Source organism: Giraffa tippelskirchi, chromosome 4 (genome assembly GCF_054371585.1).
Source record: "Giraffa tippelskirchi isolate mGirTip1 chromosome 4, T2T-mGirTip1v1.2.pri, whole genome shotgun sequence".
Classification (NCBI taxonomy): Eukaryota; Metazoa; Chordata; class Mammalia; order Artiodactyla; family Giraffidae; genus Giraffa; species Giraffa tippelskirchi.
The window spans coordinates 164,878,206-164,902,702 of record NC_137278.1 but is presented as its reverse complement, the minus strand read 5'-3'; the positions used below and the strand labels follow the sequence as shown (position 1 = coordinate 164,902,702).

The following is a 24,497-nucleotide window of genomic DNA, read 5'->3' as shown; positions in this document are numbered from 1 at the left end:
CTCTGTTCTAGGAGCAGCTGGGGAGCCCGATGGCTTCTATTAGCTATGAGACCTGAGCGAGTTATTTGAACTCTCTCTGGCTCAGTTTTCCCATTTGTAAAATATGGATAGGAAGAAAAAAGGTGTCTTATAGGCAGTTGAGAGGATGAACTAAGATAAAGTCTGAGAAACAAAGACACTTAACACAACACTTGGCATACAGTGCTGTGCTGTGCTTAGTTTCTCAGTCGTGTCTGGCTCTTTGTGACCCTATGGACTGTAGCCTGCCAGGCTCCTCTGTCTATGGGGATTCTCCAGGCAAGAATACTGGAGCGGGTTGACATGCCTTCCTCCAGGGGCTCTTCCCATCACAAGGATCAAACCCAAGTCTCCCACACTGCAAGTGGATTCTTACCATCTAAGTCACCAGGGAAGCCCAAGAATACTTGAGGGGGTAGCCTATCCCTTCTCCAGGGTATATTCCCGACCCCGGAATTGAACCAGGGTCTCCTGCTTTGCAAGCAGATTCTTTACTGGCTGAGCTACCAGGGAAACTGAAGCACCAGCGGATATTAGATATTATTATCATCGTGGACATCACCAGATGGTCAACACCGACATCAGATTGATTATATTCTTTGTAGCTAAAGATGGAGAAGCTCTATACAGTCAGCAAAAACAAGACCAGGAGCTGACTGTGGCTCAGATCATGAACTCCTTATTGCCAAATTCAGACTTAAATTGAAGGAAGTGGGGAAAACCACTAGACCATTCAACTATGACCTAAATCAAATCCCTTATGACTATACAGTGGAAGTGAGAAATAGATTTAAAGGACTAGATCTGACAGACAGAGTGCCTGATGAACTATGGACGGAGGTTCGTGACATTGTTCGGGAGACAGGGATGAAGACCATCCCCAAGAAAAAGAAATGCAAAAAAGCAAAATGGCTGTCTGAGGAGGCCTTACAAATAGCTGTGAAAAGGAGAGAAGTGAAAAGCAAAGGAGAAAAGGAAAGATATACCCATTTGAATGCAGAGTTGCAAAGAATAGCAAGGAGAGATAAGAAAGCCTTCCTCAGCGATCAATGCAAAGGAATAGAGGAAAACAATAGAATGGGTAAGGCTAGAGATCTCTTCAAGAAAATTAGAGATACCAAGGGAACATTTCATGCAAAGATGGGCCCAATAAAGGATAGAAATGGTAGGGACCTAACAGAAGCAGAAGATATTAAGAAGAGGAGACAAGAACACACAGAAGAACTGTACAAAAAAGATCTTCACAACCCAGATAATCATGATGGTGTGATCACTCACCTAGAGCCAGACATCCTGGAATGTGAAGTCAAGTGGGCCATAGGAAGCATCACTACAAACAAAGCTAGTGGAGGTGATGAAATTCCAGTTGAGCTATTTCAAATCCTTAAAGATGATGCTGTGAAAGTTTTGCACTCAGTATGTCAGCAAATTTGGAAAACTCTGCAGTGGCCACAGGACTGGAAAAGGTCAGTTTTCATCCCAATCCCAAAGAAAGGCAATGCCAAAGAATGCTGAAACTACCACACAATTGCACTCATCTCACACACTAGTAAAGTAATGCTCAAAATTCTCCAAGCCAGGCTTCAGCAATACATGAACCGTGAACTTGCAGATGTTCAAGCTGGATTTAGAAAAGGAAGAGGAACCAGAGATCAAATTGCCAACATCCTCTGGATCATTGAAAAAGCAAGAGAGTTCCAGAAAAACTTCTATTTCTGCTTTATTGACTATGCCAAAGCCTTTGACTGTGCGGATCACAATGAACTGTGGAAAATTCTGAAAGAGATGGGAATACCAGACCAGCTGACCTGCCTCTTGAGAAACCTGTATGCAGGTCAGGAAGCAACAGTTAGAACTGGACATGGAACAATAGGTGGGTTCCAAATTGGAAAAGGAGTCCGTCAAGGCTGTGTATTGTCACCCTGCTTATTTAACTTATATGCAGAGTACATCATGAGAAACGCTGGACTGGAAGAAGGATAAGCTGGAATCAAGATTGCTGGGAGAAATATCAATAACCTAAGATATGCAGATGACACTACCTTTATGCCAGAAAGTGAAGAAGAACTAAAGAGCCTCTTGATTAAAGTGAAAGAGGAGAGTGAAAAAGTTGGCTTAAAGCTCAACATTCAGAAAACTAAGATCATGGCATCTGGTCCCATCACTTCATGGCAAATAGAGGGGAAAACAGTGGCTGACTTTATTTTTTTGGACTCCAAAATCACCACAGATGATGATTGCAGCCATGAAATTAAAAGACGCTTACTCCTTGGAAGGAAAGTTATGACCAACCTAGACAGCATATTAAAAAGCAGAGACATTACTTTGTCAACAAAGGTCCGTCTAGTCAAGGCTATTGTTTTTCCAGTGGTCATGTATGGATGTGAGAGTTGGACTGTGAAGAAAGCTGAGCACAGAAGAATTGATGCTTTTGAACTGTGGTGTTGGAGAAGACTCTTGAGAGTCCCTTGGACTGCAAGGAGATCCAATTAGTCCACCCTAAAGGAGATCAGTCCTGGGTATTCATTGGAAGGACTGATGTTGAAGCTGAAACTCCAATATTTTGGCCACCTGATGCGAAGAGCTGACTCATTTGAAAAGACCCTGATGTTGGGAAAGATTGAAGGCAGGAGGAGAAGGGGACGACAGAGGATGAGATTGTTAGATGGCATCACCAACTCAAGGGACATGAGTTTGAGGAAACTCTGGGAGTTGGTGATGGACAGGGAGGCCTGGTGTGCTGCGGTTCATGGGGTCGAAAAGAGTCGAACACGAGTGAGCAACTGAACTGAACTGAATTATCATCATTAGGTGCCTTCTGTATATTTACATGTTTGTATGTGTCTGACTCTTCCTGCTTTGGAGACTTCATCCCTTCTCACCCAGGGCTTGTACCCATATGAGCCTCTGGGTACTGAGCGAGCGTTGGGGCCCTGGGTGAGTTTTGATGGGTGTAGATCATCTCTGGATGAAGGGACAAATATGTGAGCTTCCTTCTGCGTGTGTGTGTGTAGGGGTGTCTGTGAGTAAATAGAGTGAACACGTGGGCGTGAGTTTTTAGTGACTGCATTTCTCAGAGTGTGCTAAGTGGGTAAAGTCAAAATCAGTAGCAGCAGGTGTGTCTGATTCTAAAAACGACTAGTACCACTCAGGCTCATCCCAAAGGTGTTCATTCTGGCAAGGCTGATGATAGATGCTCAACTGTACACACTCAATTATGATTTTATTCCCGAAATAAATTACTATTTTCTTGAGTGTCTTTTTAGGTATGGAAAACGCCTAATAAAAACAGCTGCTGTCTTTCAAACAAACAAATCTTTAAGCTGACAAAACAGAATAAACTCATTAACAGCCTGTGAACACTTGATAGTCAGGCACCACCTCTCCTTGTTAACGGGAAGGCAGTGGTTCTGGACTTGGCCTGCCCAGATTTTCAGTTCTGGCTCTGCTATTTACTAGCTGTGTGATCTTAGGCGGTTCACTTAAGCAATCAGTGTGTCAATTTCTCATCTCTAAAATGGGGATGGGAATAATAGTACCTACAGAAAGCTGTGTCAGGGTTAACAGATGATACATGTAAAGAACTTAAACGGGTCCTTGGCACAGTTTGCTGTTATTGCTTTTGTTATTATTCCTCACTGAGCTGGAGAAAGAAGCAGGGAGTGGGGGACAGCTGAGCGAAACAAGAAAGTCCTATTCATTATCTAGACTAAGGGGAGTGAGGATGGAAAGCGAGAGAGTTGGTAGCTGTTCTGCGGTGTCTCCACTGTAAAGAATCCGCCTGCAGTACAGGAGATGTGGGTTCAATTCCTGGGTCAGGAAGATCCCCCGGAGAAGGAAATGGCAACCCACTCTGGTATTCTTGCCTGGAAAATCCCATGGACAGGGGAGCCTGGTGGGCCACAGTCCATGGGATCGCAAAGAGTCAAACACGACTGAGCACGCATGCATGCTACACAGAAGCCCAGGGGAAGCCAGGATGAGCAGGGCTGGCTGGCTCCAGCATCATTTAGCATCACCACCTTGGCTCGGAAGCTGGCTTTCACCTGGGGGAGGTGGACGTGGGCAGAGGAGGAGCCACCGCTGAGAGCACAGCCAGGCCTGAGAGGTCATGTGCAGATTCAGGCAGAGAGCATTTTCTTGTACCCAACTCAGCTGTTCACAGCTGCAGCGCCTGAGTGGGCTGTGAGCCCTGCCCTCCCTCCCCATTGTGGGGATGCAAAAACTCCCTTGGGTGAAGCTGACATTTCTGCTCCTCCATCCCCACCCCTGCTGGCCAGGATATAGAGATCTAGCAGAGGAGAACTGCCTGCCTGTGGCCAAGTCTCTGACCCAAGTGCCCTTGCCTGCTAGGCAACTGCAGCTGACGTCCCCCTCATGACAGGCTTCATAGAAGGTCAGAGAAGAGCCTCCGCCCTTCCTCTTTTCATGTTTCCTCACCGTATTACTCTGGACCCTGGTAGCAGCCCTGACTAACAAGGAGTTCCATTTATCAAAGGCCTTCTGGGTGCCAGATGCTGTGCTGAGGGCTTCATCATCTCATTGTTTTTCCCCAAGAGGTCTTCCTTGATGTTAGCACAGTTATGCTTCTGTGTAATACAGTTACTCTCCCTGCTTGGACAAAATAGAGTAAATCTTTTAAAAATTGACGAATTTTTGGCTGTGCTGAGTCTTCGTTGCTGCCCCAGGGATTTCTCTAGTTGTGGAGAGCAGGGGCTACTCTCTAGTTGCGACATACGGGCTTCTCATAGCGGTGGCTTCTCTTGTTGTGGAGCTCAGGCTCTAGGCACGTGGGCTTTAGTAGTTGAAGCATGTGGGCTCAGTATTGCTGCTCAAAGGCTCTGGAGCACAGCCTCAGTAGTTGGGGTGCATGAGCTTGCTTGCTCTAAGGCATGTGGGATCTTCCTGAATCAGGGATCGAACCTGTGTCCCCTGCATTGGCAGGTGGATTCTTAAATAGATTAAATCTTCATATACCTAAGAAAATTAATCTAGTCCAGTTTCTTTGCATAACTTGATTTCTAGATCCTAACAGGTCTTAATTTATTTGCAAAATACTGGTTTCGAAAATTAAAAGCAAGGCAGAGATTGTATGTCACAGAGCGCTCTTAGAGTGTTAGGTAGGCGACTGCCATTTGTACCATTTTGGGTTGCTGCTAGTGTGTCACTTAATCACATCCTGCAGGTCGGTCCTCGCAAACTACTTCCTTTAGTCTTTGCTGATTCATAACTTCATTCTCCCTGGTAATTTCCAGAATCCGAGGTCTGGAGTCCATTACTAAGGGTAGAGTAATTTAGAATCAGTGGTGTTAGGTTTAAAATGAGCCAGGACCAAAGAAACTAGGTGGTGGGTGGGAGATACTCTGTGTGTGTGTGTGTGTGTGTGTGTACGTGCGTGCACACAGCTGGACCCCCAGAGTGGTGGCTGTGACCCCTAAACAGGACGTGATCTTAAGGGGGTGCAGAAGCCTCACAGATCACATAGCCTGACTTCTCTTTCTTCCCATCCAGTTCTTTGTAACATGATCAATTTTTGCATTTTGGAAAATGAGAGTAGCGCTTTGGATCATACATAACATTTTTTATATAAAATCCTGAAAATATATAGGAGACGTGGTGGTAAATATCATTACCCCTTTAGGGTTGAATATTTTGAGACTGCTAATCACACATATGGCCTTCCCAGGTGGCTCAGTGGTAAAGAGCCCGCCTGCCAATTCAAGAGACACAGGATACTCGAGTTTGATCCCTGGGTTGAGAAGATCCCCTGGAGAAGGGAATGGCAACCCACTCCAGCATTCTTGCCTGGAAAATCCCATGGACAGAGGACCTTGGTGGGTTATAGTCCATGGAGTCGCGAAGAGTCAGACATGACTGAGTGACTGAGCCGCACATACCATCCCACATACCTGTGTGTGTCATACAGCTGTGAGTAGCACTTATTGTTCCCAACCCCTTCTGCTTCCCCAACCCATTAACATATTTTAGCAGCGATGGAAACATTTTCACCTAATTTGAGCACATTTCTATGCTGTAGGTACCCAGCTTGAAACTGATATTCTCAATGAAGATGCAAATATCTTGGCCTTTTCACTTCTTGTAGAAGTGTTCATTGCTTCCATCAATGTCAAGCCATGTATACTTGTACTGGACGGAATTGAAGAATTGGCTGGCATTTATGGGATTTCAGGAGAGAAGGTAATCTCTTTTCAAAATAATATCTATTTTGTTATTATTTAATAAAAAGAAAACCCCTTTATTTTTTTGAACTTTTTATTTTGTATTGGGGTATAGCCGATTAACAATGTTGTGATAATTTCAGGTGAACAGAGAAGGGACTCAGCCATACATATACATGAAACCATTCTCCCCTAAACCCCCCTCTCCTCCAGGCTGCCACATAACACTGAGTGGAGTTCTATGTGCTATACTGTAGGTCCTTGTTGGAAAATGTAGAATGTACATAATACCATTCCCTTGCATTGCATATCTATAGTTATAGCCAATGCTGCTTCTAGTTACTTCTGAATATTTTACAAAACAAATATTTATGTAACACAATGAGCCAGGCACTATTCTAGAAACTTTAGAAATATTTACATTGAATTCTCACAACAATCCTTGATAAACTGGGATCATCATCCCCATTTATATAAATGGTATTGGACATGGAGATATTAAACAACTTACTGAAGGTCCTAAGGTGATGGTGGACTTGGAATTCAAGCATGGGAAGCCTGGTTCTAGAAACTGGCCGTTACTGCTGCACAGTTCTGCCCCACTATTTTATACTTCAATCAGACATTTATTAGGCCCCTATTATATTCTTTAGGTTGTATGTTTTGATTTGCCTTATCTATACTGAGTTTTTCATGTATCAAATTCTATCAATTGTTTGCTATCTTTAGTTTTTCTTCTGTTTGAAATGATATTGGATCAGCAGCACCTCCAATGCTTTTGAGTATTAGTCATTACTTTGTGAAGCAATTTCTCTAAAACTTATACATGCATAATTACAAATTATGTAATTCATGTATATTTCTCATAGAATACATAAAAAAGAAGAAGAAAATAGAAAATTAAATATCCTCACAGCCTCACCATTGTTAAACCTTCTTTTTCCTATGGATGGCTGTATACACATACATGTGCTTATATAAATGAAGTTATATGTTGAAGCTGAAACTCCAATACTTTACTCCTGATGCGAAGAGCTGACTCATTTGAAAAGACCCTGATGCTTGGAAAGACTGAGGGCAGGAGGAGAAGGGGACGACAGAAGATGAGATGGTTGGATGGCATCACCGACTCAATGGACATGGGTTTGGGTGGACTCCGGGAGTTGGTGTTGGACAGGGAGGCCTGGCGTGCTGCGGTTCATGGGGTCGCAAAGAGTCGGACACGACTGAGTGACTGAACTGAACTGATACCATATTATTTTGTAATCTGCTTTTTAATTCAGTACATGGTGACCACCATACATCCAACAAATAATTATTGACCACTTACCATGGAAAAGCACTGTAAGCAGACAGACATTGTCCCTGCTAAGAAATAGAGCTTTCATTCTAGCAGGAAATGGCAGATATTAGTAATATCATCACACAAATAAATATAAAATTACAACTGTGGTAAGTGCTGGCAGGGATCAGTATGTAGTATTGTGAAGGCCTCTAATGGAAGCATTTGACCTTTGGAAAAGGCTTCCTGGAAGAGGGGCACAGGCAGAGCTCTTCAGGAGGAGGGACTGTCAGGCAATTCTCTGAGGCCCCAATGCAGTGGTGAGGAGCCGGCCCCTGCAGCCAGACCCTTAGTTTGAATCCCAGCTCTGCTGCTTACCCTCATAATGAATTTGATGAAACATTTAGGCCCTCTGTGCTTCAGGTTCCTCCTCAGCCTTTCTGGAGGGCTGTTAGGGGGACTAAATGAGTTAATGAAATAAAATTATACCTGGGATTTAATTTATAGGGGGATAACTGAGTGATGGCATGGAGAAACCAATGGCATTGAAAGAAGAATTTATGATTTACACTTTTGGAAAGAAGACATGCCTTGTCACACAGGGCTCAGGGGGGAAATATTAGGGTGTCAGAGGCAGAAGACAGGAGCCAGGGGCCAAAGCAATGACTGACACTAAAAAGCATTAGTGATACCATTGATCCAGTATCCCTTCAAACAGAAGAAAAACTAAAGATAACAACCAATCAATGGGATTTGATATATGGAAAAATCAGTATAGGTAAGGCAGATCAGAATATACAACAAAATTATTTTGGGGGTTTTCATGGGAAAGGCAAGGCAGGGCAGAGGACACAGTCTCGGATTGCTAGTTTGAATAATTCTAGTGGACTTTGGGGCATAGGGGCTTTCCCTCACTGTCTGGCACCTGACCCTTGGATGATTTAGGGCAGAGGAAATACTGGTTTGGTGAGCAAAAGTTAAATAAGAAGGTGGGTCGGGGTGTGGTCATGGGTTGGCTTGTCTGCACACAGAAGATATGTTTCATGCAAGCTGCCCACCACTCCCAGGAATTGGCTGGCCTTGGGAGGAGCAATTTCCCTGGATCTGTAAGTCCCCCCGAGAGATGTGGAAACAACGTAAGATACAGAAAATTTTAAAAATGTAAGTAACCAGTGCAGTTGGTCCATACTCAACACAGTACCTGGCTCAGAGCAAGCAATCAGGATATGAAAGTTGCTATTATTAGGCAAAGAGGGATGGGAAAGGCTGTTTGTTAAAGGAATCCAGAAAGATTTTATTAGGTGTTTCTTTTATTTCAAAATTAAACCGTTTAACTTATGATAGTATTGCTACCCAAAGTGATAGTTCTTCAGCACAAGATAGTATCTTCTTTTTCAGTTGAATAGTTCAATTTGCACTCTGGCCATCACTGTAGGTCGTTCTTCAGAAGTCTATGATTTTGTTAAAGTACTTACTTGTAGGAACCTCTTTTCAGAGTCTGCATTTGTACTATCAAATTCCTAATGGATAGGTGAATCAGTCAATATGGTTCTATGGAGTGTGAATTGGTATTGTCTTAGCACCATATTCGGAGAAGGCAATGGCACCCCACTCCAGTACTCTTGCCTGGAAAATCCCATGGATGGAGGAGCCTGGTAGGCTGCAGATCCATGGGGTTGCTAAGAGTCGGACACGACTGAGCGACTTCACTTTCACTTTTCCCTTTCATGCACTGGAGAAGGAAATGGCAACCCACTCCAGTATTCTTGCCTGGAGAATCCCAGGGACGGCGGAGCCTGGTGGGCTGCCGTCTATGGGGTTGCACAGAGTCGGACATGACTGAAGCGACTTAGCAGTAGCAGTAGCAGTAGCAGTAGCACCATATTGCTTGCTATCCAAGTTACTGTTAATAACTGTAACCCCAATCCTTACCCTATACTTTCTTACTATATTCCACTGAGTGTATTTATTAAAAATTTTTTTAAATTAAAATATAGTTGATTTGCAATGTTGTGTTAGTTTCAGGTGTACAACAAAGTGATTCAGTTATACATATATATATGTATATTCTTTTTTACATTCTCTTCCATTTTTAGGTTATCACAAAATATTGAGTATAGTTCCCTGTGCTATACAGTAGGTCCTTGTTAGTTATCCATTTTATATGTAGTAGTGTGTATATTTTAATCCCAAACTCCTCATTTATCCCTCCCTCCTTCCTCCTTGGTAACTATAAGTTTATTTTCTATATCTTGTCTGTTTCTGTTTTATAAATAAGTTTATTTGTATCTTTTTTTAGATTCTAGTTATTAGTGATATCGTATGTTGTTTCTTTTTCTCTCTGACTTACTTCACTTAGTATTACAGTCTCTAGGTCCATCCATGTTGCTGCAAATGACTTTTTTTCACTCTTTCTATGACTGACTAATATTCCAGTGTATGTATGTACTGCATCTTTATCCTTGTATTTGTTGATGGACACTTAGGTTGCTTCCATGTCTTGGCTATTGTAAATAGTGCTGCTGTGAACACTGAGGGGCGTGTATCCTTTTGAATTATGTTTTTCTCTGGATATATGCTCAGTAGTGAGGGGGGAGGATCATGTGGTAGCTCTATTTTTCGATTATTAAGGAACCTCCATACTATTCTCCATAGTGGAGAACAGCGTAGGAGGGTTCCTTTTTCTCCATCACCTACTCTAAGTTAAAAAAAAAAAAGCACCAGCAAAGTAGTTTTAAAGTTGTGAAGTTTTCAACCATCTTTGACTCTTTTCATCAGGTGAAAGACATCTCCTGGCTGCCAGGCTCGCTGTCTCCTCACTGCAAGTTTATCATGAGCACCATCTCCTCCAGCCTGTCCTACAAGTCGCTGTGTGCCCGCCCTGATGTGAGGACAGTGGAGCTCATCAGCACAGTGGACAAAGAAGCCCAACTACACATCTTTAGACAGTATCTCTCTTTTTCCAATAGAGACCCCTTCCAACAGAGCAGATACAGCTTGAGGAAAAAAACAAATCTGAGTCCTTTAAAACTCACAATCCTGGCAAATGAATACCAAGAGTGCAGAATCTACCGAAATGAGTTTCAGTGCCTGAAGGAGTACTTGGGGGTGGCCTCGATTCAGGAGCTCTGGGGGTTGATTCTGAAACGCTGGGTTGAAGACTATAGTTGGACTTTGAAACAAAAAAAGGCGAACTCTGACACTGTGGCTTCAGGAGAAGGTAGGCATTAAGCAGTATTAACCACCTGGTCCGAGTCCACAGGGAGAAAGATCTCCCCACCCCCCCATCCCCGCCCCACACCTGCCTTCGTCTCCAGGGAGGAAGGTTGAGGGAGAAGATTGTCAGAGAAAGTATCGTTCGCCCAGTTAAATTTGAATTTCAGATAAGCAACAAATAATCTTTTAGTATATCCCAGATATTGCATGGGAAATATACTAAAAATTATTTAAACTACAGATAAGTAACAAATAATCTTGTATATAAATATATCCCAAATATTGCTTGGAATATACTTATGCCAAAAATTGATTTATTGTGTACCTGAATTCAGATGTAACTAGAGGCTCTATATTTTTATTTGCTAAATCTGGCAGCCCCACCCAGGGAGCCCACTGTGTTGATCATAAGGCAAAATACATTAAGCATAGATTTTAGTCACATTTCTCAGAGGTCTAAGGAATGAGCCTTTATTATTTCTATGATTCAATTTAATCTCTCTTTTGAGTCTACAGTCCCACTGATGGCAGAAACTAGGTTAATTCTGGTTAAGCTCATCCATTTAGTGTATTTTCAGTCAATTCAGGATTTTTTCAGCCATGTGAGGGTTTGTGTCCTTGCCGTGACCCCACTGGGGTGAGCTCAGATCTGAAGGCCTTGGTGCTGGGTGTCCTTGGTTGTCACCTGTCCCTGCTGTCTTCCACTGAGGTGGTCGTGGCTCCAGATGGTCCACGGACACTGACGTGCCCTGTTTTTGGCATCCTCGGGGATGCCTGTTCCCATCTGTTCTGGGGTGGTTCCATCTATGCCACCATCTGCTGCCACGTTCCCTCATCCTCATGTGCATCCTCGGCTCACTCCTTCCCTCTGCTTGAGCCTCCAGTCTGGTAGATACTCTACGTGCCCGACAGAGAATGTGGCCGTGCACTGCGCCACTCAGAGGTCCAGGGCCTGTCGGTCTCCCTCAGTGTCCCCACAGCCATTTCTCCTCTCCACTTCTTGCTGTGGCACTGGGAAATCTGTAGAGCTGCCGCCTTCCAGGCTTTTGGAAGCTCAGGTGCTCCCTCCCATCTGGTCTCAGATGCATCCAGAGGCCAGTCTGTCTCTGCTCCAAGCTGATTTGCTTCCTGGTGGGGGGCTCTGGCCCCTGCTCAGAAACCCACTTGAGCAACTTTATTGCTTTCTTCTCGCTCTCTTTCATTTTTAAATGAATTTTTATTGGAGTATAGTTGCTTGACAATGTTGTGGTAGTTTCTACTGTAGAGCAAAATGAATCAGCCATACATATATTCTCTTCCTTTTGGACTTTTGTCCCATTTGGGTCACCACAGAGCGCTGAGTTCCCTGTGCCAAACAGTAGGTTCTCATTAGTCATCTACATATACATAGTATCAATAATGTATTTACGTCAATCCCAATCTCCCTATTCCTCCCACCTACCTCCCTTTCCCTCTTGGTATCCACACATTTGTTCTCTATGACTGTGTCTCTGTTTTGCAAATTTTGCTGAACTCAGAAAGGTGTTAAAAAGGGGGCAGAGAGATCATCTAGAAAAATGGAATAATAACACCTTTCTGAATTCAGCAAAATCTCTTCCTGGGTGGGAAAAAAATGTCCTCTTTACATCTTCCTGTAATTGTCTGAGGCTCTTTGTGGTTAAAAAAAAATTATTCCAAGAGTTGGCCAGGAATCTGTGGTTCAATATTCAACAATCAGGCTTTCGAAAACCCAAGTTTATTCTCACAAGCCATGGGCTCTACTGTGAGCCTCAAAAATCTCTTGAAACTTGAGTTTTTCTCTCTTCATTTCTGCTGTGACAGCTGTCTTTTAAGTGAGTTAGAACGGAACAGGGATGGGGAGGTGGAGCTCCGAGAGAGAAGCAGAAGATACTGGGAGTGAAAGGCACACTGTTTGTTGCTCCAGCATATTATTCCTCCCCCCCCCCCGCAACCTTTTTTTTTTTTCGCTCTAGAGCTTGCATTTCTGCAGAGAAAGTTAACTTCAAGTTTAGTGTGCCCTCCCTGACCCGCATGGAGGTGAAAACAAGGTTTCTGTGCCCCAGGAAGAATCATCCAGACAAAACTGCCCACAGCTGTGCTCTTGGCTAGACCCATGTCTCCAGGATTGTGCAGGAAAGCCTGGGTCCTCCCCACCCCTCACCCCATAGGGACTGCTCCTTTTATAGGCAATTTTCCTCCTTCCAGTGCTGTCCGCTGACCCCCACTAAGGTCCGCTGAGTTCAACCACAGGTCCGGGAGAGCTTGGTTGAACTGGGGCAAACCTCAGAGGAAGCTTGTGCACATCGATCTGAACAACTGCCTCTGCTGAAAGGATGCAGGCATCTGGGGCCTCATTCCCCAGTCCTAGCATAAGAAATCCATTTTGAATGGTAGACCTTGCTCTCATTTCTCTCCGTGGTCTTAAGGATCTCTTTAGAGTTGGTTGATCCAGTGGGAGATCCTACTACGGTGGAAACATCTAGAGGGTCAGGTGAGTAATAGGTGGCTGGCTTGTATGGTGTGTATGAATGTGCAGTAGGCAGCAGCTAGACAGAAAAACCTCTCATACCCGTACATGCAAATCTGATGTTGGAAATCTTTAAATAAAGACTGCGCAGGAGAAATGCTAAGTGTCAGAACTGGCAAGCTTGCCAGTTGGTAACCGTAGCTGACACAGATGGATTCGTTGTGACACTGTACGTAATAATTTAATGGTCAAGAACATGAATTCTGTAGCCATACCGTCTGCATTCAAATCCCAGTTCTGCATTGACTTCTGTGTGACATGGGGTAAGTTACTTAACCCCTCTGTGCTTCATTTTTCTTATTTGTAAGATGGGGTGGTTATAGTATCTACCTAGAGGATGATGGAAAGAAACGAGTTGGTTGATCACACACAACATGTAGAATGATGCCTGGCATGTGTGAGTCCTCCTTTGTCACCATCATCAGTGTGTTGTCTGCACAGGGTTGGACGGCTGGGTGTCTGACACCCTGTGTTTGTTGAGCATCTCGCATTGTGGGCTGGCCGAGGACGAGATATACCAGCTTTTGGACATGCTGGGCTACAAGGGGCATTACAAAGTGACCACGTTGCACTGGGCTGCCTTCCGCAACGCCACCAAACACTGGGTCCAGGAGAAGCCCAACGGCCTCCTGTACTTCCGGCACCAGTCCCTGCGAAGCGCCGTGGAACACAAGCTGCTGGGTAAGGCTCAAATCTCTGCAGACACCTGCTGGCTAAGGGGAGGTGAGAGTCGCATCCAAGGGAAAGTTATAGCTGAGATTTCTTGAGTAGAAATGAGTCTATAAACATGCATTAAAATGGCTGTATAAATTAAGATTTGTTCGTGGCTGTAACAGAGACGTGATTTCAATGGCTTCACATACCAGGGTTTATTCTCTCATTTGAAAGACTTCTGGAGGTCAGCAGTCCAAGCCTATGCTGTTGGCTCTTCAGAGTCATCTGGAGCCCAGCTCCTTCCCTGTCCCTGATCTGTTACACTGGTTTACATTCTCAGGGTCACCTCATGTTCATGACTACTGGAAATAGTGTGGCTGCTGTTACTAGGGAATTTGGGGCACACAAATTTGTAGCACACAGTTACAAGGGAATTTGGGGATAAAGGTTTCAGCTCGGTGTATTGCTCCCCGAAACCAAAGTGGGAATCTGTCACTGAGAAAGATAAGGGAAATGGATTTGGGGTAGGGATTAGCAGTCTCTGCCTTAGTTCTGAAATCAAATTCTTATCCCTTCCTGAAAAGAACTGCAGATCTGAATTGAAGAAACAGCAGTCACAGAACCTTACCTGGAGTCAGAGCACTCTCTGAGCATCACCCACACAGGGGACCTCATGTCTCAGGACTTTAAAACCCTTTAAATGACAGCCTCTGGCAAGATTCTAAGCTTAAATTTTCTTTTCAGTTTACTGTGTTCTCTTTTACTTTAAAAAAAAAAAAACACATGAATCCTTTTTATTTTTCCCCTCCCACATTGACATCATTCCCACCATCTCTTAAGTTATATAAGGCAAAGAAGAACAGGGTGAGGAATGAGGATGTTCTTGGATGTACTGTCAGCTCTTCTATTCACTCCATTTTATGCAGGTTTACAAGGCTCTCAATCTCTCCATTTGACCAAGAACAGTAACATTCTTGGAGGTCTAGGGACTGAAGGGTCGTGGTGTTACTGGTAAAATTATGGGTTCATGCTGTACTCCTTCTCTGTAACATGAACCCCAAAATAAAGCACTGCTGGCACTATTCACTATGGTTAAAATTGCAAGTTTTCTTGCTGCAGAATCAGGCTGTGCATACTAGTTTTTGCTAGAAGCACCAGGAATTGTAGCTTCAATAATTCACTTCCATGTAGCCTTGGCATTAGAAGCAAGCCCATTCCTAAAGCATGAAAAATATCTCAAAGCCTGGGGCTCCAGCATTTGTCTGCTGTGATATTTTGGTGAAGGGCTATGTTTTAACATCTTTTGTCCAGATGTCATGTCAGTCATTTTGAGGCAAACTGGTCTCTTAGGCACATACCACTGCAGGCTGCTTTTGTTTGAAATTAATACTCTGCCTCTTATTGGGTGGTGCTTGTAGCTAATTCTGCCCATGAGTTGTGAGTGCTGACTGGCCATGTTCAAGGTGGTGACTGCTCCATCTGTCCTGGGGTGAGGAGATCCGCCTGGATTTGGGGTTCCAGCCAACATGTGATGGACATGATTAACCTTTGCTCTTTTAAGCCACTGAGACTTGGGGGGTTGTTCATCCGCACAGTGAAGTCTAGCCTCAGCCGTGTCTGACTCTTTGTGAACACATGAACTATATAGCCCACCAGGCTCCTCTGTCCATGGTATTTTCCAGGCAAGAATACTGGAACGGGCTGCCATTTCCTTCTCCAGGGGCTCTTCCAGACCCAGCAGTCGAACCTGTGTCTCTCGGGTTTCCTGAATTGGCAGGTGTATTCTTTACCACTGTGCTACCTGGGAGGCCCGTAAGAGATAACAGCACTATGTAAATGTCAGCCAGTTAGTCTGTCTGTGAGAACTATACTGAACTTTGTAACACAGATGATCCCGTGGTCAAGCCATTCCTCACATCCCACATGTAATTGGAGGAGCACTAGAATTAAGTCAGAAGGTTTGAATCCTTCCACATTTAGAAGTGTCAATGAAAAATTAATCAATCTAAGAAAGAATTGAAAAATTTTATTCAAGTCAAATTTGGGGATTAAAACTCAGAAAGAGCATCTCAGAAAACTCTGAGGACTGTTCCACCTGTTAGTTCAGTTCAGTTTAGTCACTCAGTTGTATCCAACTCTTTGTGACCCCATGGACTGCAGCATGCCCATGGACTGCAGCATGCCAGACTTCCCAGTCCATCACCAGGCACAGTTGTATAAGTTTTTGAAACAGAGTGCTATACATCAAATGATGTATTTTTTTTGTTAGAGTATAATTTCTTTACAATCTGAAGCTCCAATACTTTGGCCACTTGATGGGAAGAAGTGACTCATTGGAAAAGACCCTGATGCTGGAAAAGGTTGAAGGCAAGAGGAGAAGGGGATGATAGAGGACGAGATGGTAGGATGGCATCACCAGCTTAATGGACATGAATTTGAGCAAGCTCAAGGAAATGGTGAAGGAGAGGGAAGCCTGGCATGCTGCAGTCCATGGGGTCATAAAGAGTCGGACACGGCTGAACTGCTGTACAACAAAATGAATCACCTATACATATACATATATCCCCTCCCTCTTGAACATCCCTCCCCCCATCCCACCTCTCGAGGTCATCACAGAGCACTGAGCTGAGCTCCCTGTGCTGTATAGCAGCTTCCCACTAGCTGTCTGTTTTACACATGGTGATGTATATATGGGCTTCCCAGGATGGGCTTCCCAAGTGGCTCAGTGGTAAAGAATCCACCTGCCAGTGCAGGAGACGCAGGAGGTGCGGGTTCGATCCTTGGGTCAGGAGGATCCTCTGGAGGAGTAAAGGGCAACCCACTCTAGTATTCTCACCTGTAAAATCTCGTGGACAGAGGAACCTGGTGGGCTTCAGTCGATAGGGTCACAAAGAGTCGGACACAACTGAGCAACTGAGCACAAGCTTGAGTGTATGTATTAACATGTCAGGGCTGCTCTCCCAGTTCGTCCCCCCATCCACTTCCCCTCTGTGTCTACATGTCTGCTCTTTACATCTGTATCTCTCTTCCTGCCCTGCAAATAGGTTCATCGTTACCACTTTTCTAGATTCCGTATATATGCCTTAATGGGTGCTGTGCTAAGTTGCTTCAGCCGTGTCCAACTCTTTGCGACCCAATGGACTATAGCCCACCAGACTCCTCTGTCCGTGGGATTCTCCAGGCAAGAACATTGGAGTGGTATCAAATGATGTATTATTGACAGTTTACATAATCCAGTTCTAAGCACCATTGTGGTGGGCCATGTGACCCCTTTACAAAATCATGAAGGAATGTTATCTTTTAAGGAGTTGTCTTGTTGATACCAGGAGAATGTTGCTGTTTATGGCTGAGCAGGTTTTCCTGCCAGTGGGGGAGGTCTGGTTGATGCTTAATGCAGACACACTATGCACAGTGCAGGGAGAGAGGAGGCCCAAGGGTAGAGAACTTCTGTGTTTAAACTTTCCTTGACTTGCCATAAAATATGAATTTTATTTCACACAGATCATGTGCTGACCAGGGACAAGCCACTTGGTCTCTCTGATTTCAAACAGGTTTTGTTTACTATATGGGGATTGTATTAGCAAGGGTTGTCTCTCTCTCTTTTTTTTTTTTGCCATGCTTCACAGCATGCGGGATCTTCATTCCCTGACCAGGGATTGAACTTGTGTGCCCTGCAGTGGAAGCACAGAGTCTTAGCCACTGAACCATGAGAGAAGTCCCTAGCCAGGGTTCTCCAGAGAAACAGCACCAACAGGAGATAGATAGATAGATAGAGTTATAGAAAGAGATTTATTAGGAAGGCTTGACTCATGCTATTATGGAGGCTGAGAACTCCTGTTATCTGCCGTCTACAAGCTAGAGGCCCAGGAAAGCTGAGAACCAGGGGAGTCAGGGTATAAGTCCCGGTCAGAGAATGAAGGTCTGAGAACCAAGACTGCTGAGATCTGAAGGCAGGAGATATTCTAGAGAGAGCAAATTGTGCAGGCCCTCATCCCAGTTGCTTTGGTGTGAAGACTGGCAATCTTTTTTATTCAGTCTGTTGATTCAAACGCTAATCTCTTCCAGAAACACCCTCACAGACAAACCCAGAGATAAAGTTTCACCAGCTATCTGGACTCCCCTTCGCCCTGTCAGTGAACATGTAAAATTCACCAGCACAGAGTTTCCCACATCCTCCTCAAGAGATTATTTTGTAAAAGGGTAAAATTAAATGCAGTGTTTGATAGGAAAACATTTTGCACACTTTACGCATTGCGTTTAACACTCCAAATCTTGGACTCAGGGTGGTATTTGTCCCAGTTTTCATTTTCTCTCATTCTCCACCCCGCTTTCCCAATTTCCTACCCACAAAAATGCCTTCTCCTCACCCTGTGTGGGAGGGGAGTCGTCTTCCAAGGGTCTTTTAAGCACCACAAATGCCATCTAGGCACATCAGCGCATTTTAGACCAGCTAGCATGGCATCTCTCCAAGTGGGTAGAAGACCTAGAATTCCTTGCAGAAGAAATGTGGGATAATAATCTGAGCAATGGGCCCCTTTTTCTGGTTATATTTCTTCTGAAGAACTGGGCTTGGTGTGTCGTCCAGCTGTGCGTCTCATTTATCTTGCAGGAAAAAGTGTCAAGCAGAAAATTAAAAATACTTCTGTTTCAGTTTTCAAGGCTATATATCACCAAGACTGAATTAAACAAAACCCTTTTGTTTTTGAGAAGCTTGTTTATGGGGGGGGTATGATCTGTTGGAACCCTTTCTCTTTGGAAACTCAGTATCATAATCTTGACTCAGACATCCAATTTGCAATTAATTTGCTTGGCTACCCCTTGCCCTATGTGAGCTGCAGGCAGGAGATTAACTTCTCCAAAAATGCATGCCCTCTAATATTTCAAAGTGCTTATTTAAGCAGTAACCATGGTGTACATTTAAAACTGCAAAGTAGGTTACAAATATTTCCTTGCGGGAGGGGGAAGACTCAACATGAAAAGTCAACATGCTCACAGAGTTTCTCAAAATCTAGGTCAGTGATCATAGCTGTAACTAATTCTTTGGTAAACTCTTAATTGCCTTATAAGAGGATACATTTGTGATATTTCAGGTTTATTTTTTCAGCTACTTTGAGTTTTATTGTCTGAATATGGCCACCGAACTGTTATCTGTTTGCTGTAGTGTTTTCACAGTCTAAAAAGTCAGATGCATTCATTCTACTGTAACTGATTTTTATTTTATTAAAATAATTGAAGTATAGTTGATTTACTTTATAAATGATGTGTTAATTTTTTGCTGTACAGCAGAGTGACTCGGTAACTGATTTGTGAATAGGTGTCATCACTCCCGTCAGAGAGAGCAGTCCATATAGCTTCCAGGACCCAACGAATCACAAGAAAACACATTTCCACCGAATCTTGGTCAAATACTTCCAAAGGCAAACTGATTTCTGGAGAGTGTATGAGGAGCTGCCCTGGCACTTGAAGATGAGCGGCTGCTGGGAGGATCTGAGCAGCTTTCTCTCAAGTCCCAGGTGAGTCTCGTTGTTTTGATGTTACTTTTGGCAGATTTCGCTCTTCCTTTTGCTAAGCCCTGTACCATGATGCCCTTGAGCAGGACACACCCATTCATATATATTCATTCAACACCAGTTCATTCATTCGGATGGGACCATCATTTGATCTACTTCTATGGCCTATGGATCCGTGGGGTTGCCCCATCTGGCTCTGCAGAGGGTTCTTTTCCTCTCTCAACTCCCCTGGATTCCCCTCAAAGTTAAGAGGCTTCCGGGGAGAGGAGGACCTGGAGTCGAGTGAGGATGAAGCCTAGACCGTGCTCTCCTGGCGGGCCCTCCTGCCTCCTTCCCTTGTTTCTTTTCCTTCTCTTCCCCTCCACCCCACTGCCTTCCCTCCCTCCCCTTCCTCCTTGTCCCCCTTGCACATTCATTCAGCAGACAGCTCTCACTGACCCCTGCTGTCTCCCAGGCTGTTCCAGGCCCTGGGAATTTGGGAGTGAAGGAGCTATGGCTCTCCTTGTAGAAGGGAAGATGTGGAGCCAGAGAATTGCTATCCATGGTGGGAAATGCTTCACACAGACCTAGGTGAGCTCAGAAGAGGGAGGGGCTGGCTCTGCTGGCAGATTCAGGGAGCCTGTCCTAAGGAGGGGCCAGAGTACTGGCATTGGTTTCAGCTGGTGAACAGTGACAGGCTCCTGTTTATCTGGTGACCTACTAAAGTCATATTAGCGAAGAAGTTTACAGAGAGGCTAATGGGATGTGGTAAACAGAACAGCTGCCTTCAAGGCATGAAATACTAAAACAACTTCCACTAATATGTTGTGTTACAAGTATCACCGACTTTATAACAAAGACCCAAAGCCCGAGCTTCTGGACAAGGCTGCACCTCATCCACTACTGGAATGTATTATCGGAAATGGGATATGACGCTACTGAGGCCTATTTGCTCACAGCTGCCAAGATCAAAGCAGATCAGTGCCAGAAAATGAGGAAGAGATGTACGCTCTCAGGTACAGTGAGTCCCAATATCTCCCTGGTCCGTTCTGCTGGGCTATAGCGTGGCCCAGGGTTACTGTTCTGTTTTCACACATCATTCTGATCAGTTCACCAGGCCTCGGAGCCCTTCTCCCCACCACTTAAACCCACAGTTCTGAGATAGGCAGTGTTAGTAGGAAATTTGAAATGGCTCCTCTTTGTTGTCTTGTGGTGGCTGTTTCTCCAAGCATCAGTCATGTTCTTTCTCTCTACTTTCTCATGGCTTCAACCACACCCCTGACACCTTCCTTCTTTATCTGTGTTTGGAGCTTTGAGCTTTTGTAGTATCAGGGTCCATGCCCCATTTCCCGAGAGCTACTAATAATTTTGTTGCTTGATCAATGGCTTTCCTGAATGACCAGTGCAAATTCAAGAGATACAAAGCCTAAGTTGTTTCAGATTTACCTGCCTGAAGCTTGCTGTTTATTCTACAGTTCCTCTGTCTACTGATGTTACCACTAATCCCTCCATCACTCAGCCCTGGAAACATGCAGTTACTGTCAAGTGTGGCCTTGGTCCACACTGGCACAGTTCTTCTTTGACTTTCTGCCTATTGACTTGGGTTTAGACAACACTTTGGTTAATTTTCTTCTTTTTCTATTTTGTTCTCCGCAGTAGGCCCCCCCCTTCTCTCACTCTCTCTCATCCTTTATTTCCTGGCTTATTAAACAGTAATAATCTTCATTCATCCTTTCAGCAAATAGTAACTGTGTGCCTTCCCTGGAACATGGACTCATAGGGCACTGCTGACATGAACAAGGCAAACTAGTGAACAAGGCAAACTAGTTCAAAACGAGTTCAAAAGAACTAATCCCTGCTCTAAAAAAACCCCATGGGGTTTATCATCTAGTGATCATAAGAACAAATTTTGAGCATTTCTCATATGCCAGGCTATAAGTTTAATATACTGTATGTATCATTTTAATTCTCATAAGACCTTTATAATACTATTAGTATTTTTCTTGAAGTTAAGGGAACCGAGCCTTAAAGAGAGGGTGAGGTAAGTCTCAGATAGCTAGGAATGGATTGGGGAGTTGCGTGCATGCCTGCTAAATCGCTTCAGTCATGTCTGACTCTGTGTTACCCCATGGACTGTCGCCTGCCAGGCTCCCTGGTGGGTGGGAGTCTCCAGGCAAGAATACTGGAGTGGGTTGCCACGCCCTCCTCTAGGGAATCTTCCCAACCCAAGGATCAAACCTGTGGCTCCTGCGGCTCCTGCATTGCAGGTGGAATCCTTACCCCTGAGCCATCAGAATTGGGGCCATACTCTCTCCTTTTTTGTCCTTAGACATCTAGATTTTATCCTTATGACTGTGTATGATTTATATAATTTTGAAATTTGTCCTCCTCCACTCACTCTCCATGTGGAAGGTAAATAGGCTACTTATATTTTTGACCCCGACCTGCCTCTGGTAGGTTCCTTAAAAAGTGAGAGTTTTCTAAGAGTGCCCAGTGGCTTTAGTTTGATTGGGAGCGGAGGACATCTCTCCTGGCTCCACCAGGCTGTCGGTCGTTTAAGGAGCGCCGGCCCGGCTTCTTCGTTATCCCTCCCTCTCGTGTGGTTTGGCTCCCCCTGGTGGCTGCGACGAGAACAAGACCCCTGATTTCTTGGGTTGGTGAAACGATGTGCAGTCCTGAGTTTGGGACTGGCTCCTTGGCTAATGCTTCCTGGCCCCGCTACCCTACCCAGCGACGCTGGCTGGGAAAGCTGCATCTGTGATTGATAGGCCGGAAGAGAGGTCTTTGAGTCAAAAAGACAACTTTTATAGTCAGGTCAGTTTTTATAGGTTCTCTTCGACATGACGCTTTCGGTTTTGGCTGGAGTCCTGAGTCACATCAAAGTAAAGAAAACGCATTTCTGGCTGCCGTCGCATTTTTGGACAGTGCCAAAGGCGAGAAGACATGGCAGAAGGATGAGTCCCAGCCTGGCTCCATCTTGACAGCTAGATGGCTGGATGCCCTCCAGGTGGTGGCTGTGGTGGGGTGAGGAGAGTCATCATGTTTTTAAATTTAAGGGGCGGCTTTTAGGGCAAAGGGTAAATGCATTACATTACAGGATCTTGTCAGAAGGTCGTAGTAAATGGGAGAACATCAGCTTTTAGTGACTAATGTGTGAAGCTGTGCCCTTGATACCTTCAGAATCTCTAAATATTTTGTGGGCCAAAATAGCTCTACAGAAAAATTTAAAGTATAAAAGATACAATTTGCTATGGCCATAGAAAATATGAAATATCTAAGAATAAATTTAATAAGAAATCTGCAAATCTTTATTTTTATAAAAAAACTTCAGAATTGCAGAAAATAAGATTTCAGTCTGTAGGGAGATATACCATATTCTAGGATAGGACAACTCAGTGTTATAAAGCTATCAATTCTTCCCCAATTGATTTATAGACATAAGATGCATGTATGTGTGCATGCTGAGTCATGTCTGACTCTTTGCAACCCCGTGCACTGTAGCCCACCAAGCTCCTCTATCCTTAGGATTTTCCAGGCAAGAATACTGGAACGGCCATTTCCTCCTCCAGTGGATCTTCCTGACTCAGGCATATAGACATAAGGTAATTCTATCTAAAATCCCAACGGGATGAAGTCATTTCTGAATTTTCAAAATGATTCCACAGTTCTTGGAGAAAAAATATACGAGAACAAGAGCTTTAAATAATGAGGGTAATTTGAATGTCAAGTTATTTAAACATATTATGAAGCAATAATAGTTTTAAAAATACTACTGGGAGCAAAAATAGCTCAGTGGAACAAAATAGAATGCTCAGATTCTGTTGCAGATGTAAAAAATATAGTAAATGATAGAAGCTTTTCAAATTAGATGGATTATGGAATAAATAGTGCTGTGATAATGATACACTATTTGGTAAAATGTTAAATTACCTGAAACATTGCACCAAAATAAACTAGAATTAAATATGAGAAAGTGAAATTTTATATTAAGAAAACTAGAAACCATAAGAAAATGTAGATGAGTCTAAGCAAGAAAGCAAAAGAGTAACGCATGAAAGAGAAGATAATGGATAAATCTGCCTACATAAACAAATGAAGTTTCTGTGTATAAAACAACACAAATCAACTCTGAGAAAAGCAGAAAGACAACTACAAGTGCTAACTGGAAAAAATATTTGTAACATATACAGCAGGCAAAGGATTAATGTTTCTAATATGTAAAAATGCTCTTAAAATCAATAAGAAAATGATGACCGCTTCAATAAAAATACAGAAAAAAAATACAGAAAATCATGAATGTTTTCAGACCTTGTCTGACTTGACTTGTTAGCATCAGTGGATACTTTTGACCTGGTCCTCCTCTAGTAAACATTCTGGTCTTGGTTTTATTGGTAATATATCCCCTGGTTCATCTTCCATCTCTCTGGCTGCAGCCTTTCTGTTTCTTTTGTTAGTTCCTCCTCTTCTACCTGGCTCCCAACTGTTAGAATTCCTTAAAGCTCTTTTCCTCTCATTGTTCTTTTCACCATAGGAATATTATCTGTGTCCATGGCTTTCGTGATTGTTCATATGCATGTGACTCACAGATTTACTTGCCCAGCTACACTTATCCTCTGACTCCCAAATCCATCTATCCAGCTACCTACTTAACTCCACTTGGCTGATGCCTTCAAAGCTCCTCAAACCCAAGACATCTGAAACTGAACTCGTGAACGTCTCTCCAAAACAGAATCTGTTCCAGGGGCTGTCTCTCAATTTACCATCTTGGAGTAATCCTTGACACTCACCTCTCCTTTACCTCTCCCCAAATGCATTTTATTACTGTGTCCTGGCATTTTTTACTTCCTAAATGTTTCTCAAACATATCCACCTCTACCACCACTGCCTTTCTCTAAGTTGTCAGGGATCCTATTCACAATTGTGATTAGAATATGCATTTAAGATTCCTTTCATGGCTTGACACTTCATTTCTTTTTAATGCTGAATAATATTCCAGGGTACAAATGTACCACTGTTTACCTGTTCACTTATTGAAGAACAAACATTTGCTATAAACATTTGCATGCAAGTTTTAAAATCAGTTGAGTAAATACTTAGAAACATGATTGCTGGATTGCATGGTAAGACTGTGT

At 43.6% G+C, this 24,497-nt stretch overlaps 1 protein-coding gene across 1 annotated transcript in view; it reads left to right on the top strand.

Moving 5' to 3' along the window:
• Window positions 1-24,497, top strand: part of LOC145547031 (putative tetratricopeptide repeat protein 41) — a 92,295-nt gene that overhangs the window by 26,452 nt on the left and 41,346 nt on the right. The window contains 5 exon segments of the mRNA XM_081595582.1: window positions 6,056-6,216; window positions 10,258-10,699; window positions 13,664-13,903; window positions 19,191-19,389; window positions 20,203-20,381. Coding sequence (XP_081451708.1) covers window positions 6,056-6,216; window positions 10,258-10,699; window positions 13,664-13,903; window positions 19,191-19,389; window positions 20,203-20,381 — 1,221 coding nt within the window.